Here is a 21,739-nt window from a genome sequence, read left to right as displayed (position 1 = left end):
TGTTTTCCCAACATGCTCATTAAAAATGCAAATTTCTCCAGAAGAAATAGTTTTCTGGAGCAACCCAGCTGAGAGGTTATGGCAGACATGTGAGACTTTGTATAAATCCTTTAATTATTGTAGTGGCTTGCAAATTAAAGCAGATTTTCTCCCCTAAATGCCTGAGCATGGCCCATTTTTCCCGATCTTCTTCTTCAGGGAGCCACATTTCGCTCATTTTAACAAAATTTGTCAGGACTTTTGCTACATGTAAGCCAATATCTTTGTCATCAATGCTGATACACAGTTGTTTCAAATTGGACTTTGAAAAATTGTTTTTCCAATTGACTTACCCTATGTTAGTTCCTGATAAAATAACGAGCACTGCTCACATGGTATTACACTGCTCACAGCGTATCGGGTTTCCTGGGGTGTTGACACAATGGATAATTTATTTTGAGAAATATATTGCAAATAAAAAATCGCGTAATTTTTGTGAAAATCTGAAAAAAGGTTTGACAAGTATTATATTTTAACTGTAGTTTATGCAATGCTTTAGTCATATAAACGCAAAAACATACATAGCGCACAAAGCTTATTACCCCTCACGATTCTTAACCTTTGTCATCGTAAAAGTCTGCGACTAGTTTTGCCCTCAAAGTTGACCAACCTCACTACCACCAAAATCATTATTTTAGTATTTTAATTATATTTTTCATGGCTTTGTTTAAACAAACCTGCCCATGAAGAGTGTCTAAATTATTGACTAAAATAACTATGATTGTGATTTTAATTTATTTTATATATTTCATCGCAAGTGTACAATAATTGCTTGTGATGAGTGTAGGACCACATACTAGAATTAGAAAATAAAATAAATATCACATAATGTTATACTTGATATACTCTATAAATATTACAAAGAGCTTCACAACAAATGTATCCCTTGTGTGAACCAAACTCGCGCTGATAACGTATCTGTCATGCTGAGGCAACTGGATGCCACACTAATTATCCTTGTATGTATTGTACTTTCAATCATATTTGAGTTTAAACAGTTTAGAGGTCAGGTTTATAGTCCGATATGATATCTTGTGACATCATTTGCTGACTCACACATTAACTCCATGATAACTGGGGTATATATAGTTTAGAATTGCTTAAATTGTTCACGCAAGAATACTTCTGAAAATCGAACAAAACAACTTGTTCATTTATTTATGGACTCACAATAGTTATAAAAGGTTACTTACTTGCGCCACGTATTGATTGACCTGAAAACTACAGTTTACCCCAATGGCGACATTAATCCCCGACACCACGTGTCGTAATAACTGGATGTTATAAAAAGTTGATAATGGGGTGTAACGCATACCATTTGTAACGTACGACCAGAACATCTGGCATGTCTACAGACAGACGTACTAACAAACATACCTCAATGGTGATTCGAGTAAACCGCTCCCCATTTACTTTGTATTCTACAAATTCATTCATTAAGAATACAACTAAACACACAAGTTATGGTACGATTATATTTCAGAGCATCCGAACGTACATCAACATTTGAGATCAACTTTAAACCCAATGTTTGCAGACACAAGTTATACTTATTCAACTTTTAATTTTATTTATGCTTGTTCCGTGAACACCCTACATTGAAATACAAGTTATCCTCTGCCCGAAATAAATCTTTCAATGTATTTGCATATTGTTTTGAAAGACGAGTTTTCACAAAAATGCTTATTTTTCTAGAAATGATGTGCACCAAATAACACGTAAATATTAATTCCTTCATAACCTCACTATAAAAGTCTTCACATACAAGTAATGGCATTTGAAAAATCCCGTGTCAAGTCCACTAATGAGCTGATACATGTGACTTCTTTTGACATTATTTTGTATTGCTTCACCCATTGTCCCGTTGATCCAGAACAATCACGTCTTGCTTTAATTGTCATTTGATATTTTATCAGCAATTCAATGTTCTGGAACTCGTCCTTGCGAAACAAAATCATGGGAACTACACTCTCCTTTGAGACTAATTCTTTTTGCGTTAGGTAAAACAAACAACAACAGGTTTCACACTTTTCATCAGCTTTTGGGATGACAAGATGTTGGTAGGTGTTGTTGGTTAAGTATTTTGCCTGACCTTCTAATGTTGAAGTTACCGGCGCCTGGTGTTGGCCATGCGAGTTTCTATGCTAGGCTGGTAGAACTTTCAGAAGTGGTTTTGATATCAGATTGGTGTGTTTACATGCGTTTATTTATGTTTAGTGCTTGTTTAGAGCGATACATTTGCTCGGTCAAGAAACTCGCAAGTGGTTTTTTATTTTATTTTTCGTTTATAGTATCAATTTCGAGATCTGGTAAAATCATACACATCTAAGAAAACAGCTTCATTAAAATGTGAGTTAAAACATTGCAAACATGCTAATTAAATGTAGCCATGACATATTTCAAAAGCGAATATTTTTATATACAAAAGTTTACACTGAACGCGAACAATCCCTACGCATATTCTTTTGACCAAGTCCATTCGTCAAAGGAATGTTCGCAACTGCAATATTTTAGTTTGTGCATCCCTGCTGGCCACCTGGAATGTAATATTTATTGGTTGATTTATTTATTATATATTTTTATTTTTTATATCGAAATACACTTTCGGATGGAACCATGTTTGGAAGTGATTGTTCTATAAAGAGTATTTGTCATTAAACTTTAGTTTCGATATAATCAGTGGAATATTAAGGTTTTTTTTCTAATGCTCAATGGTCGTTGTCGGTTCAGGTACTACTTAAAAGTACATCCAGGTACTATTGAGTATACTACACTGTGCCCAACGTACGGAAACAACGATTAAAGACAACCGGCCATATTACGGGACGCTTTTTAGTATATTTTATATATTTTTCGTAGCTCAGGTACTTTGCAGCATAATATATATATACTGTTGTTTCGCTTTAATTTAATATAATTATGTGTTTGTACCGGTTTGCTTATATACACGTAATATTAACGTTTTTAAAGTTCGATGACTTCAATCGTAACACAATTTTCTTTACAAAATATGCATATATATGTATGTATTTGATATCGTATGGTGTTTATATGGTATATACCATTGGATGTTTAATACAAAGTACTTCCAAGGTTTTAATATCAATAAGCACGCGTGTAGATATAAGTGTAGAGGCATAAAATACCAATAACATTAATACCAGAAAAGCCACGGAATGGCGTTTTACTCACAGGTCGGCATTTGAAGGTAGTCATAGTTGCCAGGGTCCCTGGAAGTTAACAAGTCGTCGTAGTGTTGTTGTGGAGACGATTCTGTATTAGCAGTGGTCCCTCCAGTAGATCTTTAAAATTCAGATATATCTGCCTTTACAGTAAATTGTGTGGAACATACGTTAAGCTTAACGTGTTTGTTTAATAAGTTTCGGTTGCATTTGGAGTACACTGCAGTTACATTAATTGACATAATGTTTAAATTAATTGGCATTACATCAATCAGCATGACTTGGTATCATTCAGAATAGTTTTCTGATAACAAACATAAATATATATGAATGTGCTCTTCGTTAAATCAAATCATATTTAACTCGGAAAAATATCAGCGTATATGTGACATAATAAAGACGGAATATGGTGTGTATTTTATAATCAATTCTTTGATAAAAATATCGCTACATATGTTATATAAGCAATTCATTCTACTACAAAGGAGTGCGACCATTTAATCAAATTCACCTAATTGCTATTCAGATCGCACTGATAGTACTGTTGATGATGCATGCAAATAATAGAAGTATTTATCTGAATGTAGGTTCGTCATGATGATAATTCAATTGATTGGATCGAAACTGATAACCCTGAGAAGTTTGATTATATATCAACAATCTGTATACATACTGGCGATGTCGTCTTCTGATGAACACCACAATACATATTATAACAGCGACAAGCACAACGCCGAGGACCGAAGAAAGAGTCACAGTTGCAGCAAATAATGGGTTATGCGTTTTCTCAGAATCTTCAGAATGGCTATGTTGACGCTCCGTTGTAAAAATAGATACATGGGCTGCAACATACATATAAGATCTCAACATTGGTGCGGGATGCATATTTTCAAACTGGGCAACGGTAGAAGAAACTCAACATAAATAAAAAAAATGATCAAAGAGTATGGGGTTGAAGAACAGAAATAAAATTAAAAGAATTTTCATAAGTACAACTTCGCGTAATTGAGACAATATATTATTTGCAAGACAAATGAATCTAAAATATGGAGTATAATGTGTTACAATATTGTTCCGTATCGCTAGATGGTTTTGTAAGTAACACGTTGATTTCCAAGTGATATTATGTTTTGATATTTCTCGTCAACCTTAAATTGATTGATATATATCTTACTTTTTGTATTGTATTCAATATCATGGGTGTACAAACAATATTTGTTTAGGTTTGTCTTTCAAACTTCAACCAGATTTACAATACAAATAATATGTATCAATTATACTAGTAGGAGACGTCCCAGAGGCTGTGTTTCTTGTTGGGATAGTAGTTGTTGTGGTCGGGATGCTGATTGTGTCTGTCGTGCTTGGCTTGGCGGCAGTGGTTTCTTTTGCTGTAAACATAATGGAGTCAGAAATCAAAGAAGTACATTGGACAATCTAGTCATTAAGAATAGCAAGCATCAGGACAAAAGTAATGTAAACCTTTCAGGTATGTAAACAAATGAGTCCACATATTTCGCAAATTGAACGGAAAAAGTGTGTTAAAGTTCAATTTGTTTTCTTAATTGTGAAAATGCTTATTGCTGTGCTACTAATACCTTTAATTGATCAGTTTATAGGGATTCGTTTTACAGCAAAATAATTGAAGTACTTACTTCTGAAATAGCGTATAAATATTGTATATGAAAACATAAGTATGGGTCGTCTAATAGTTGTATTGATTGTATTGTAAAGTTTTTAAACCAAACATCAGGTGTTTTTCGACTTTGTTTTTATTCAGAAAAAAATAGTGGCGTAAATTTCATATACTATCAAATATCTTAAGATAAAAAACCTGTCTTTAGACAAAAAATAAATTACCAAGATTTTAAATCTAAAAATATGGTTCAAACAGTTACAAACTATCCGAGCGCTACGAAAGATAACTGTCCATAACGTTTTTTTACTATAATAACAACTGCGTAATAAAGAGGAATATAATGTTTGAAAATATGAAAAATGATTTTTAAAAAATAGTTGAATAAAAATCATGTATAGTTTTAAAAATAAGTTCGCCGAGGCGTAATGGATATGGAGTCCGACTAGCGATCGGGAGGTCACGGGTTCGATACCCACTCGGGGAGCGTTCTCTAGATCTTCCACAAAAACACCAAGTACTGGTTATATGCCCAGGAAAAGGACTCGAGAACGTTACAAATAAGACTTACAAACATGTGTGAATCTTTTCTGTTCAGTATGAATAGGAATGCACTTATTTTATATCATTATTATTACTCCTATGTGAAGTCGGTTTATACAACATTGATACCAAAGGAGCACTGTTTAACTTATAGGCATCCATTCAAGGCGTATCTATGCATGCAAATACCAGGGCAGAGAGAGCCTCGATGCACTCTTCGCGATGTTGGACATAATTTAATACGTCGTAGAGTTGTTCAAAAAATTATTGAAATCCTTTCAGAGATTAAGGACTTATTCCGAGCTATTAGTCTACAGCTTACTACTACAATCTAGAACTCAATCTATGCTCAAAACCCAATACACAACAGGTACTGGTTATAGTCCCAGGAAACGGACTCGACAGCGTTTCAAATAAGCCTTAGGCTTTCGATGCAATCCAGCAAAAAAGTAGGTTTAAACTAAAACTAAAACAAATCTAAGCTCTGAATGGATCACGCATCGTATATTCATAATACACAATATTTATATTATATTTATAAAATGCACATCAATTTATATGCTGGATCCAGTTAAAGGAATACGACTTAATATCCATATAGACGCTGGTGTGATAATACGTATGTTCCTTCTCCCTTCGGTTTAACATTGTAAAGTATCAATAAATTTAATTATTGCAAACATGTCAATTAATCCAGTTTAACATATGCATCACGCAAGAAAAAATAAAGATGATAAATACATTCGAGCAATTTATCCAATTTTATAGATTTTTCCAATACAACACTCAAATTTTACCTCAATTGCCAAAAGCCATGACCAATGTGATCTGAAGGTATTTAAGATTAAAATACGATGCGTGGCCATACTGTCAGCGACTCATTAATACAATTAACAAATAAAACGCTTTCAAAAACGAATAGACATATGTGTGCATGTTCTTTTCTTGTTTATTATCGCTCATAATAGTAAAAGTGTAGTGTATTGTTAACTATATACTTTGTCATGTTGATAAGCAGCAAATTTTAAAAAGATAGAAAAACATTCAAATACAATATCAAAACACGGTAAGCCTTAATTGCGTTCAATTCATTTCTACAAGTCAACGATCCAATAGCATAGTCCCTTGACCCTTTTTTTATAATTCACTAAAATTAAAAGAATTATAAGTAGTCATCTGTAGTCTGAACGATGGTATCTTTAAACGCAGAAAGCTAAGTTTTGAGGAATTGGATGGTAACCGCACAAAGGCCTGTATTCACAAACGTTGAAAGGCTAAAATATAGACTAAGATTTTGAATCAATTATATCAAATCATGCTTAATGAATGAAAAGTGGTATTTGTGTAAATCTCATTATATTAAATTTGATGTTTTATGATACGTATTGTACATAAAATGATATCTCGATTATTTTTTTAAGTCTGAGTCTATATATCAGACTTAAACGTTGGTGATTTCGAGCCTAGTTTTTATGTACACATACCTAGTGGGTTTTTGTATAAACACCAGTTACTGGAAGTGGGGGTACTGTGCTCAACAGTTATGGAAATGGGATTTAATTTTCGAATTTTGATGCATATATTGCGATTGCCTGTTGGAAGCATCCTGGTGCTAATACAAGGTTAGCTATGATGATTCTTGAATCCACCTTTCCATGAAAACTGCTGAGAAACCATTATATAGAGTCTAAAATTGCACATACAATGATCCGTGTCAATCGTATACAACGAGGCATTTGCGTATAAAGTCTTCAATAACTTGTTTAATATTGATAATGCATCTACAATGATTTATACCGGGGTTGAATGAATATCAGTAGATCATCCTGCGCGTAAGGACAATGTCGAATAAGTATGGTAAATGTACAAACCTTTCAAAAATACCGACGAAAACATTAAAAAAATCACATGTTAACCGCCATTTTTAACAACAGTCACTATTTTTCTCACTTACACCACGCCAGTTACTTGTTTACGATCCACTCCCTGATATCAGGAGACTCAAACAAAATATGAGAAGTGTATTGTATTGTCATAATGTCGGGGTTGTACGATGATAAAGCTTTCTGAACATTAATAAGGACAGGCACTAAATAATGCCATCTCTGTTCAGTCAAGGTTGACGACGTTATTGAATAAGAAAGGTATAATACAAAATATGATGTCGAACAAGCGCATATTCATATTTAAACTGCTCTGGATTTTAAAGAAATGTTTTTAGAAACTCGCACAGCCCCAATGTTCCAACGTCTAGTTGGTTTAATAAGTACTCTGAAGACATTGTCTGATAGTCACTAGTCACTGATGTCCTTACTTTGCAGTTACGTACCGATAATAGCAATAAAAACTGTTAATATGCATTACAATAGTATAAAGTAATAAACAAAATCATTCCCGATACTTTTGTATATTATAATTGCTCATACATATCTGTTTACATGTAAAATGGTCAATCTATTGTAAGATATTTAGATTGTTATATGCGTGCGTTATTTATCTTATGTATGCATATGTGATTATTTTCTTTACAACAATTGACAACTTACTTTCATTGCACGCTTTTCCTTTCCAACCGTCTTCACAGACCTCATTCTCACATGCACCTGTGACTTTGTCGCATGGTCCCACAAGGCAATGGCATTGCTTGGAACAGTTAACGCTGTAACTTCCATGTGCGCAGTCGTCTAGTAACAAGCACGTGTGATGTGTTCATGATTTGTTGGTACGTAAATGTATCATGCTTGTGTTGTACGACAAACACCATTCGTACTTTCTTAATATCAAACATAAGCAGTTTTACATTTAAGAACATTCTGTCTTCGAATTTGGAATGATTCTAGCTGTCATTATATTCTGCTTAATAATCAAAACATTTAATAAGCGCCCAATCAGCCAAATACACCGTTTCAACTTGGAGATATGCAATCAATGTTCTTGTCAAAGATAAATACTGAAGTATTTGAACCATTATAGAATTCTAAAAACAGCATTCAATATATGTTTTAATTTAGTGAAAACGTTTTTCAGATTATATAAAAAAAGCACTGCAAGGTGTAGTTTGTATTCGGTAGTCAAGTATCAAAGCCTACGAATTTCACAAGGATGATGAGACGTTGTTTATGAAGCATAATTTTCTCCTGCCTTTAAACAGGACATATTATTTACATAAAATGCTGAATAACTGTTTGTTTGTAGGTAGACTTTGTTAACATCCCTTTAACAAAATTCGGAATGCGTTTCGGATTTCAAAAATTGAATTACATGCATTTGAAAATATTTATATGAAAAAATATTATTTTAAACGATTTTAATGATATGGAACCAACACTTGATGCAACAAAAAGGTAGGCTTGAGATGGCCAAAGTATACTTATGCATATATAACTACATGAATGATCCATAAAGTTACATAGTAATCGCTTAAACCGCGTTGTGAGAGATATGTGCCCATGACTTTTAAGACAAAAAATAAAATAAAGATTAGAACAATTGATGTAATAATAGAAAGAGCTGTGGTAGAATATATATGAAGACGTGCAGATTAGATTAATAGCGTGTAGAAAAAGGGGTTTATTTAAATCGACACGCATAAGACAGCATTCTTAAAATGAGTCATACATTGCGTGGAGAATGTGTACGTCAGTCTAAAGCCCCTCGCAATATTGGTGTTGTCTGTGGTGAAGACAATACGGACAGAGTTTGACTGCGACCTGAATCTATTAGGTGTACCGCAGAACTTCCCGACAAGCGGAGAGGAGGGGGTTGGTCCGTTGAAGAGCTCCAGGTAGTCACATTCGCAAAATTTGCATTTCTCCAATTCAAAGTCTGTAAAGTCCACCTGAAAAAAGAGACAGGTAAATTAGTGTGAATTTATTGTTGTAAACTTTGTACTACTTAATTATTGTAACTTGAATAACATATTATTAATTATTACGTGTAATTCTAACACTATAATAATAATGAATAATGTGAGATTAATTAGAAATGCCGAATGTTATGAGACTATGATCCAGTTTCTATATAAAATGTAATGCATTATTAAATTGTAAAATAGTTGTTGATTGAACAATAATTAAAATGCCAAGTATGCACATTTATCCGGCTTCCCTCTGGTGCGTTGATTAACCAGGTACAATTATTTTTTCTGCTGTATTTCCATGGGTAATTGGGGCTCGTGATGGCGCCATATGGATCGGTCAGGACCCCGCCACACTCTGTAAAGGCAAGTTATATGAAAGGATGTTATAAAACATGATCATTTTGAAGTGTTATAGTAAAATGCATTTCATCATTAGTATTTAGTATTTACCTTTAATTCACTAAATTCACATAAAATTAAATTTCACCCAGAATTTGTAGAAATATACAAGATATGTACATTTCAAGAAAGGAAATTCATTTCTGCGCTGAATAAGACCAATTTCATGGAAATCGCTGCACAATTGATGAAGTTATGGCTGTCCAAAGCGATGCACCCTGTTTTCGGGTGATCTTGAGTTGAATACCTTGTTATATATATATATATATATATATATATATATATATATATATATATATATATATATATATATATATATATATATATATATATATATATATGTGTGTGTGTGTGTGTGTGTGTGATAGTGAAATTGTTTTTCAGAAAAGTTGATTTGTTGTTATATTTTGATTATTTATCAATCAAAATGATGTTTTCACTAATTAATATCATAGCCACACGCTAGCTACCTGTGATAGGTAGTACTATTTTGTTCATTCAAATGTGTTTTGTTAAGTAAGACAATGTCAGTTCCTTACTCGGTTAAAATAGCAAGTTACGAGTAATACCCCGAAGTGAGTCCAACTGTAGCGCCCTGTAAGCGTACAGAATGCTACTGTTTTGTTCGTGCAGATCAGCGGTATATTTTGAGACCTTCAAATATTTTGAATATACTTACCTAGACACACTTTCTGGCACGTCTTTTTAGGTAGTGATATGCTCAAATAGATAACTTTTTTAAACCAGTAATTTCACTACAAGTGAGGTTTAGTACTTGTAAACCATTACCAAATTGTGTTGTGTTGATAATGAAATCATATGCCATATTGTATGTGTGTGTGTTTTTACACTCAATGCCAATTTAAAGTTTAAATTAGTTTGAAAGTATTTTCTCTGTCTGCACGCTTGAAAGTGTGTGGCTTGTGCATATTATATAAGTCTATTGCTGTGAGATATTAGCAACAATCTGTAATATTAATATCAGGGGTCTCACTAGATTTTTAAAACAGGAGTACTAGGATTCATTGATTTGGAAAACCTGTGTTACATTAGTCTCATTCTAGTGTTTTCACTACAGGGGTTGTCCAACTTGTAGCTTTTTCACGACAAAATATTGGATATAACGTAGTCCCTATAATAAGCTCAAATAATAATTTTAATTATCCAATGTTCACGATGAAGGGACATTTCTTCAAATTTACAATTGTTACATCTACTTTGCATCGGATGTAAGTCATGTTTGGGTTCAGTACATCTGTTTCTAAGCATGATATCGAGCGTAGGTTTTATGAGGAGGGGGGTGGTATGGAGAGGCTAGAGGGCTAGTAACTTGACTTGCCGAGCAGGGGTCAGTGGAGAAGTATGTGCGTGATCGGGCCTCGACATCGACTCAAGTGGCATGGGAGGCACAGCCAGTGCAATATCAGCAGTGGCGCTTATGTCAGTGATCCATGGGGTTGAGACGGGTAAAAACCAGGTGGTGACTCAGATGCCCGTGGCACATGGGGTGTACCCTGTATAAAATCAGGAAATGGCGCTGGAGGCACAGCCTGTTCATTGCAAGCTCACAAATGGCGTGCACTATGATCAATACCGGGCGGTGACTCGGGTGCCCGTGGTACATGGCATGTACCTTGTACAGTACCATGCCATAGCACAGGAGGAAAAGCCTGTTCAGTTCCAGCTCACACATGGTGCGAAGTCAGGTCAGTACCAGGATGTGACTCCGATGCCTGTGGGACATGAGATGTATCCTGTACAGTACCATGCCATTGCGCTGGAATGAAGCAGGTGCCGGTCTCACAAGGGGGACAGCTGCATAATATGTTAGTGGGCGGTCAGATTCAATATATTGATTCAAGTATCCAACCACAATTAACATATATGCAACCACAAGTACAGTCGGGGCGTGAAACCTCGCCACCGGTGTTACCTGCATCGCAGGTGGACATTAGCGGGTTGTGTGACTACGAATTGCTGGAAATGGCAATGGTCAAGTGCAGGGCAGGGGAGGTTGAGTCTGTGGATGACTGGACCGACAGGGATTATACCCTGGCTGGCAATGCATATAGGGACTTATCGGAGGATTATGTGATGCAGAAATCTATATTAAGATTATTCATGGTTGCGAAAAAGGAAGAGGCTGGAGAGAGAGTAATAAATCAGAAGCCAGTGTCCATAGAACAGGTTATTGACTAGCTGAAGTGGGACGTTTTCACTCATGGCACTATGTATCGACCAAAAATTGTTACGGAAAGTGGAGTGTGCAGGACAGTTCAATGTGGCAGGGGAGAAATTGGTCTCGCAAGGTATGCTTGTAGATAGGCTGGTGGCCTTCGAAAGAAAGGTGGACATGTTAGAGAAGAAGATGGACAGATCTGTATGGAGAAGCTTGATTAGCTTTTAGCAAGGCCCACAAGAAGTCTATCCCCATCTCCAGTCAGGCTGCAATGTTTTAATTGCAACAAGACGGGGTACTTAAAACAAGAATGTCCAAACAGTATCCAAAACGATCAGTGCGTATCTGTGATAATCAGGCAGATGCGGTCTGGCTCAACGTCCCGTATCAATTTAAGTGTAAACGACCTTGCAATACAGGCTGTAAAAGATACGGCAACTGAGGACACTTTGGTTTTGGACCGGGTAGTTGCTCAGTTACCGGAAAAGCTTCCGGTGTTGGAACAAGTGCGCGAGTGGATGGTGCAAAAACATGATACCACTATTGACGGAGTGGAGGCCACCTTGGGTTTAAGTGGCCAGGTGGTACATATGGCACAAGAAAGGGGATTATGAAAGAAAAAGGATATGCTTCGGGGTTCGAGGGGGTTTGTTGTGGTGAAGGAAGTGAGCGATTTCCGATTTACTCAGGAATGGCTCATACACGGCACTGATCCATCTGATAATGAATGTTTGACGAGCTTGAAAGAGAGCAAGTTCAATGTGAATCGCGACCGACTGAATCATGACAAACTGAGTATGTGTAAACTGTATAATTTCCCTGTACGGGAGGTTCGTGAGCTAGAGAGTTGTAGACTTGTGTAGGGGAATTGACAATGGCTTTTTATGATTGCATGTGGCGTATGTGAGGAGTGGTTCCACGGAAGTTGCGTGGGAGTCACTGAGGAAGAGGGTGCGTGTAGGGCATGTTAGGTCTGTTGAAATGGTATAACAGGTCGATATTAACTGGCCTGTAGCTGAGGGAGAAAAGGTCGGTATCAACTGGCATGTACTTGAGGTGGCGGGGGGATCGTACGTATGGACCGTAGTGAGTGCCGGACCAGGCGTACGGAGGAGGAAGTAGGGTTGGAGACCAGTGACAGGTCGCGGTCTCAACAGGATGAAGGGAGGGAAGAACAGAAGAGGGTCCGGGAGTGTCCTGTGTGCGGAGAGTAATGGCCGCACTACTCAAGCTGTGCGGGCCAGAATTGAAGGACAATTTATTTGCCCAGAGTTTTGGTTGGCGTGGCGTGGTCCAGGCGACAAATCTGGTTATTGGTAGAGAAGGTGTTAGTGCCTGTATCGGGGTAAGTTCCGAAAACCAGTCGTCGAGGATTTCCTGTCTATGTCTACAAAGGTACAGGCAAGGCGGGGTTGATTGTAAGGAGAATGCCATTTTTCGTCTAATCTTTCAGTTACTCTGCAGTCCATTGCTTGTCGGACAATCATGATATTAAATACAAGAGAACAAATCCTTTGCAACCTTTCTTTTTCGAAAAGTACACACAAGTTGAAAAGGTAGAGTATGGGTTTAGAAATACTGTCAATTGTAATGATGTCCTTTATAGTGGACCATGAATGCTGAGGTGTAATTGGTGAAAGGCGTGATTACACATTTAGCGTTCAGAAAAAATGAGAACCATACCTGAAAAATTATTGTCACCTATCTTTGTTTAAAGTTGTGAGTTGGAAATTGTATGGAATATTTGTTAAAATGTGAATATTGTTTATCATTATGTAACAAGAAACCTACCTAGTTGTCGGCACTAAACGTCGATGTGAAATGAAATAATGATATGAACCGGGCTTCAGATGTCAAATTAGTAGTGTGTGCGAATGCTTGATGGGTTTGGAATGGTGTTATGTTAGTGCTGGGTTTAGTATTGATGTTATCCCAAAGTAAACATTGGATTGGATGAGGGTCGTGTGTTATGTAAGGAGAACATTGCAAGGCCGAACATAACCTAGCTGGAGAGGCCATCGTAATCTCTGATTCAGAGGTGGAGGCGGAAGCTCCGGTCGAAGTGTTACCGGAGTCTAGGCAGGCGGAGAGTGCTGATAATGTTCGGCTCTCCTCCGAGGTTGAGTACTCCGGTGGAATGTTGGACAGTGCGGTAGACAAGGAGGTGAGGGTGAGGGAGTTGTGGGACATTGTAAGGGGTCAAGCGCTGGAAAGGGGCATTATGCGAATTTGGGATCGAACCATTGTGTTAGTGCAAAGTGCGGACGGTTGTCTGGCCGACACTGATTGAAGTGCGAAGATAATGTTATGTGGTCTTGGGGCGTGACGGAATGATCCAAATCTTGGATCTAAAAGGAGTGTGTGCGCATGTCAGAAAATTTCCGGCATATTGTTGTGAGATCATATAATGTGGTATTGGTATGTTGTGGGAAGATCCGAATGTTGAGTCTAAAAGGAGTGTGTGCGCATGAGGTACGAACCTTTCCGGCCTCTTGTTGGGCGATCATGTAATGTGGTTTTGGTGTGTGGTCGGTGGATCCGAATGTTGGGTCTAAAAGGCTTGTGTACGCATGAGGTCAGACCCTGTTCGGCTTATTGTTGGGAGATCATGTAATGTGGTTTCAGAGCGTGTTGTGGTGGGTACGGATCCAAATGTTCGGTCCTGGGGTAGAATGATGTCTTGGCATTTACTGAGGGTGTGTGGACAGTTTTATGGTCGACATTGTTCGTTGTTGATCTAGATGTGGTCAGTTCTAATGCCGATATTTACTGAGGGTGTGCGAGATGCGGTCAGTTTTATGGCCGACATTGTTAGTGGTTGTGCTAGATGCGGTCAATTTTATGGCCGACATTGTTCGAGGTTGAGCTAGATGCGGTCAGTTGTAGGGCCAGCACGGATTTGGGTGTGGCACGCATAAGGTAGGACTTCAATGGGATCCTGTGGTCATTAATATGATTTAGGAGCAAGGTCAAACCATGGAACAGGTGACAGGATCCCGCACTGTGTTCTATGTTGTATGGTATGGGGAAATGTGGGCAGAGGGTTAAATATGAGCCAAAATCTAGTCAAATGATGATGAAGAGATTTAAGTCGGGTCTATGTTGTATTGAGTGGTCTGGTTAACCAATTTAATGCGTGCCAGGGATTTTTCATTTAGAAAAATGGGGTTTGTCTGACCCATGCTTATTAATGAGTAACAGGTCAGACGAGGGCTGGGTCATGAACAAGGGTAATGTGTGGGCATGAGGTCAGAATCTTTCAAACATGGAGGGAAGACTATAAAATGGGGAGGAATGTTGTAAAATGACCGAACCGTTATGAGACCGTTCCGACCGATTGCCATGTCAGACGCGAATAACACCGAGACCCAGTGTGCTTTCCTGTTTCCGAGGAAAAAATGTGTTCTTTTACTGTTTTGCTTTTTTACTTCGGTGACGATCTTATTTCATCCTGAGAGATGAATTTTACAACTGCAGATTTATCTAGGTGAACTATTTCAGGTGCATTTCACTACAATTTTCTATCGAACCGGCATTTGAAATAATTTTCATAGATATGTAGCATTCTTTAATTCATTTGATTTTTTAAGGCACATGTCAGTTTCTTATTTGCTTTGAAAATTAAATATGAGACTGGTTCCTGTTTCCCTCGCGCAAAATTAACAACGTTATCATTAATTTACATTAAGAACAAATGTACTGCACTAAATATGTTTAATAGGCAACCTACATTGACAATACTGTTAATATATATGCGGTTAACTTTGGTTTATGCAATTTATATTTAAGTACGAAAACGCCAGTTTAATTCTGTTTGAATAAATAATAGGGTGTCTGATAGACTTTAAAGCTTATTCATATATACCTACATGAATGACCCGGCAAGTTATATCGTTACTACATATATGGCTGTGTCTGAATAACTACAATGTTTAGAATCTTATTCACGCGGATTTTTTTATAAATTATTTTTAAAATGTAAGTAAATCACGTAATGCACAGTTTCATCATATTATTATACAACTATTTTTGTGTATGTTATATATCTCATAACATAGTCACAAAAGAATTGTAGAATAATATGATGAAACTGTGCATAACGTGATTTACTTACATTTCAAAAATAATGTATTTAAATATTCCACATAAATAAGATTCTTAACATTGTAGTTATTCAGACACAGCCATATATAACATTCGTATTGTGCAAATTCTTTAAATTGTGTGTCTTTTAAGTGAATACGTAAATATAAGATTTGCAGTTGCAATATTACATGCAATTACGTATTTCCTTCATAACTTACTACATGTGTATGTTAACCAGTTCATTACACTATCGCCCAACTTCTATCTTCTACCATTACTTTTAAGTTGTATAATTTCATATATAATGTAGGCTATGAGCTTGCATAAGCTTTATTGCTGAATAAATGCTGTTGTTGTATTTGTTGTATAACTAAAAGTTATTAGTTAAACGCTCTCTGCACATCACATTTTTATTCTGTAATCAAGTGCTAAAGCCCACGCGTTTTGCTAGGATAATGCGACTGTGTATATAAGTCGCGTTGTACATGCGAGTTCTCGATTTATCCGCATTAAAACTTATATCAAATTCAATCCCAAAATCAAATCATTGTACATAATATATGCGTTCATACATATAAGTTCACATGCACGAATCTAAAGAGGTCAATATGTTGAAAGTTTCTTAAATCTTATATGACGACGCTACATTTTGTTATTTACATCCATGAGGATTTCGCTATGTTCGTTTGTTTGTTTTTATTTAATAGTAATTTAAAACTTACTTTCATTACACGCTATTCCTGTCCATCCGTCTTTACAGCCACTTTTATCACATTCACCCGAAACACCGTCGCATGGGCCCCGAAGGCAATGACATTGCTTGGAACAGTTTACGCTGTAACTTTCCATTGGACACGCTGACAATAAACACTCAATTTGGTAACCTAAGTGACATGTGTTTCGTCTGGCAACAAGATAGAAGATACAAATTATCAGTAATGCGTTAATTCCAAATCGTGTTTTAAATAAAATTATAAAAATTTAAGAAGCTTATCTTCGCATATTGTCCTTTCAAATGCAATAATTCATTTAAATTAACTACACTAACGCTGTCTATTTCTATTTCATTAATATGCTTCAATAATGTATCCGAATATATATATACAGATTTTAGAGTATTATATGCGGACGCTACCTTGTGTTTATATATATATCTTTGCACGTGAAATAATGTAAAATTGTCTATCTGTCTGATATATTTTAGAATATTATAATATACACTACTTTTATCATTTGCATATACATGTATGAGATATTTGATTTCTTCGTGGGTTTTAGGGTTCAAACACCATTTACAACTTACTTTCATTACACGCTATTCCTTTCCATCCATCTTTACAGACACCATTCCCACATGCACCCGTAATTCCGTCGCATGGGCCCACGCGGCAATGGCATAGCTTGGAACAATTTTTGCTGTAACTTCCGAGTGGGCAGTCTGAAAACAAACACGTGGAAATTCGGGTTATTCGAATGGTATGAAATTTTTTGCGATCGAGTATAATGATTATGATTTGTTCTTTATTCCATATTCTAATAAGGCGCAAGGAAATAGGAAAAATGAATCAAGTTACTCTCCGTTTCATGTAAACTTGAAACATATTTTTAATAGGAACACGATATTAAGTCTTTTAAATAACCAGGTCGCATAGAAACGCAAGAAAAACTATTGTTTGCTCATTTAAGGTAACAATTGACTTAAAAATATTCAAACAGAATACAACTATTGTTCAATTTCTTTTCGTATTGTATTTATTATATTCCATGCGTATTCCAATACGGATTTACTTTATCGCAATTTATTGCAATACAGTTTATGTCGTATTTTTGTGCCCTTAGTTTATATATCATGTGTGTTACTATAAAGTCTTATAGTGCGATTCAATGACAAAACTATGAGTACAACTAGGATAATTTTTATTCCAATTATCTATTTATTTTGACTTGCACTGCTTCGATTTGATTGAAAGATAACACCATAACATGTCTACTTAGTCACTCGACAGCACTGTAAACGAGAAGATAGTATACCGCATTCAAACATGTACATGTTTGTACATTAATATGATCTCAGTTACCAATTACTGTTTGTTGAAATTATGTTCACTTGAATAATTTATAAACCTTCTACATCTGTTCTTCTACTATAATGCTATCATATCCAAAAGCGACAAGCAATCAGTCAAATCAGTTTGGCTTATGAAAAATTAGTATATTAAAAGCCGGCGTATGTAAATAACACATATAAAATATACATAAGGCGAATTATTTCGTTTAATAAATGATGCATCTTATTTAGTCGATTAAACGCGCACTAACATGCGATACCTTCTAACGAGCCGCTTTAGAGGCGAATATCTAAATATATCTCTCTATTAAGTGGCATTTACAAATTTACTTTAAAAATATTAACACGGATTGCATTTTATTAATTAATTGACACGTAAACCACTAGGCCATCGACGGCTGTCTGAAGAATGTGTTTATCTAAAACAAACTTTAGAATAATAGTACAAACGCTTTATTGAAAATTCATTATTAACACAGAGCAATAAATATCATCGTTAACTTCATCGTCATGAAAAGGACACAAGTTCCAATAAAAATCAAGAAATTTGAAATCATACCTGCGCTTGTGCATGAATAAAAAAGAAATCCGAATAAAAACAAAGTTGTCGTTTGAAGTGTATGCATTGTGAAAACATTGCATTCTGTTCTGGTGTTAACCCAAATCCAAAAACACATCATCATTATAATTTAGGGAATTGCATCCGTGAACGATCATATAGAAATTTGCTGTTTAACACGACTCTAACAATGATATGTCAATTGGTTGTGAGGCTTGATAGATGGCGAACGTGAGTGAATTCGAAAATATATCTTTTATATATAGACAACCGGAAACTGCCTCTATGCCTTATTCCGGTTTTTCAAATTCGAAGAAAAACTTATTGATCAGCTATTATCTTAAATCAGTTTGAGTGTTTATTAATTCAGTCTTTTACTTATTACCTTTCGACCGTCATGTGTCCACTTTCAGTACTTGTTCTTTAAGTACTCTTTTCAGTTATTATAAACTCTAACTTACACGTTATAGTAAAAGTATTCTGGGCGATTGGAGTTTTAAATGAGGAAATAGTGGTGAAATTGATCTGCTTGTAATTGATTCATTTTCTTGTAAACAATTATTAACTCCTCTACTGTGCTAGTTCTTTAATTATGTTTAGTCAGCTAGCACTTATCCAGATACGCTGTCTGTAAGTTAGTTATATATATACAGTTTTTGTCTAAAAAAAGGGTCGTAATCGACGTCAATAACTATCAAAGAATTACCATTGAAAGCATATTTCCTGAAAGATGTTCTATTAAATTAGACAATATAATTATCTTGTGGTTGTAAATAAATAAGGTCCTTAATGATTTTCATTTCGGATTCCGAAATAAAATAAAAATACAATATAGGGTATTTGTGTCAATTTTTGAAACAAAATATAGAAAATGATGTATATTTAATAAAATAATAATACCAGAAAATGACACTTTAACGTCCGTTTGCACAGAAGAAAAAGCGGAAGTAGATTATGAGTTCATCGGAACTTATACTCTAAAGTATTAAATTCATTTGAAGAACTTAGTTCAAATTATTTATGTGAGACTTTTTTTTATAAAACCAGACTGGTCAATGATTGGCATAAGCACACAAAACAAACAAACCGTGCGATGTCAAAAGTAGGAGTGGCTAATTTCCACTGCTGCTTTTTATGACTTTGTTACATTATCGACCATTCTTGAACAAAACGGTATTGTCTAGCAAAGTACCATGGACGCGTTATTAAGAAATGTATATGTCTTATATTACCATGAACTCATCGAAAAGTAAACTTTAAGTGCATATACCCAATTATTAGGATATCCTTCAGAAAAAAATCTATGCCCATGTAGGATAACTATCTAAATGGATTATTACAAAGAACCAAGCTAAAGTAAAGACTTTTTTAATGCACCGTGACAAAATACGAAACACTTCAACTTAGTCAGCTGTATCTGAAGCAGCAAAGACCATGCAAATCGATAGATTAACAGTTGTTAAAGAAATCAGCAAATGAAACTAAAAGCGCAGAGGATTCTTATGTATTTTTGAAGCACATTAAAGTATTAGGAACAAAAAATGTTTCGTCTATGTCGATTAAAACCCTTGTCAAAAACGGCGATATTGTAAACTACAAATCATTGTGTGTCCTTAGTCCTTAGAACATGGGAGACTGACTTTCAAATTGTTTTCAATAAATGAAATGAATGTGGGAATAAATATTCGAGGAACAAAAGGCTGTATTCAAATGCAGAAAAGGAAAAGCATGGTGTGATAACTTCTTCAGGATTTATTGCTTAAAGATAAAAACTATAATAATAATCCATGAATTTTCTTCTTAATGTTTTATATATGTTTTCAGTGGGATCTCTGTTAGGAAATAGATACCATAAACTTAAACGAGTAACCGACGCATATCGCTCAACTACCGCCGGCAAAGTCTTAATCCGTCAGTTGGTAAAATATTCTCAAGTGTCTTTAACAAACGTTTGAAAGAATATTTAGACATGAACAATATATTCGTGTACAGATATCCTATTTACATTTGCTCCAAAATTTCAAAGACAACATATGGGTGTTTTATTAACATGATAAAAGCTTTTTACATGGTGGATAGAGACTGTTTGTGCTTGCAAAACTATTATCGGTCGGTGTTCTAGGTCCGCCCTCTACATACTACGACATTGTATTAGCATATCTCGAGGTTTTATATTAATGAACTCATAATGCAACTACTCTGATATGATATGAATTGCTTAGTCGAACAGGGATATAAAAGCTCCCCAATCTGTATAGTAATGACTTTGGCAGCATTATCAAAGTCTATGAACCTCGGGATCACTTTCAACGTCGAAACAGATGTATTCTCCTGAATAATGATGACATTATTTTCTTGAGCCAAAATGAGCAAATCTCACAGATCATGCTTTATTATCTTCATGAATGGACTATTGGTGTACTTAATCGCGCATGAAAATAAACGCTTATTAAAAAAATTAAGAAAAATTAGCTAGAATCAGGCTTTATTCATTTTCATATAGTTAAAGGTAAGTGTGTTACTTAAGCCTTCAAAACATATATTATTAAAAGTGGTTGATTGTTTATACTGGTGCAGCACAAGGCATTCTGTATCTTCCTTGACCAAGCCTTTAGACAATAACATGAAGTACATCGTAGAAGAAACTAATTTATCTTTTCTCTGTTCACCACCTATTGCTTACCTCCAGCAGTTTTAAAAGGTTTCAAGAAAAAACGGAAGCAGGGCCAACGCAAATGGAAATAACATTGCCTCTTACTAATTTAAGATGTATGGCAATTATATATTTAACGGCTAACATACACTACGCAACTCAAAATTTAAGCATTCGTGTAGAATCGAGGCATACGATGGTTAAAGGGACTGTCAACCACGAGGACGAAGATAAGAAAAGTTGAAAAATACAGTATATTTTTTACAATTATTAGTTTACATTGATTAAAATATCACGACAGGTATATTACATTACTTGAAAAAAGTTCACATTTTCAGTATATTCGGTAATGAAATTTTGCGATGTGAAATCGAAAGTTCATCGCGAAAATAGGTGGCATAATGATATCCACACTATAAATTACGCAAGTAGATTGATCATTCTATATATATAAAATATATACAATTCACTACGCATGCACAATTTGCATTCCTGGGTATACCACGTTACGATGATAATCAATCTACTAGCTTTATTTA

The 21,739-nt window shown here is 35.4% G+C and overlaps 1 protein-coding gene across 2 annotated transcripts; it reads right to left on the bottom strand.

Annotated features, from left to right (window-relative positions):
• Positions 1-1,776: 1,776 nt before the first annotated feature.
• LOC127877879 (tolloid-like protein 2) lies at positions 1,777-18,734 on the bottom strand. 2 transcript variants are annotated; one of them, XM_052424191.1, is made up of 10 exons: positions 18,548-18,734; positions 17,224-17,358; positions 16,643-16,777; positions 9,490-9,611; positions 9,016-9,235; positions 7,944-8,081; positions 4,502-4,609; positions 3,895-4,063; positions 3,232-3,341; positions 1,777-2,575 (listed from the first exon to the last, which is right to left on the bottom strand). In XM_052424191.1, exons 1-10 carry the CDS (start codon positions 18,669-18,671, stop codon positions 2,550-2,552), a joined length of 1,287 nt encoding a protein of 428 aa, XP_052280151.1. In that variant the 5' UTR covers positions 18,672-18,734; the 3' UTR covers positions 1,777-2,549. The 2 variants fall into 2 exon arrangements, with proteins under 2 accessions (XP_052280151.1, XP_052280152.1); XM_052424192.1 differs by lacking the exon at positions 18,548-18,734 and having other exon boundaries at positions 1,779-2,575; positions 17,224-17,418.
• Positions 18,735-21,739: the final 3,005 nt, after the last annotated feature.

Source organism: Dreissena polymorpha, chromosome 4 (genome assembly GCF_020536995.1).
Source record: "Dreissena polymorpha isolate Duluth1 chromosome 4, UMN_Dpol_1.0, whole genome shotgun sequence".
Lineage (NCBI taxonomy): Eukaryota > Metazoa > Mollusca > Bivalvia > Myida > Dreissenidae > Dreissena > Dreissena polymorpha.
Note: the sequence above shows the minus strand (reverse complement) of the source record. Positions and strands in the feature narration are given on the sequence as shown.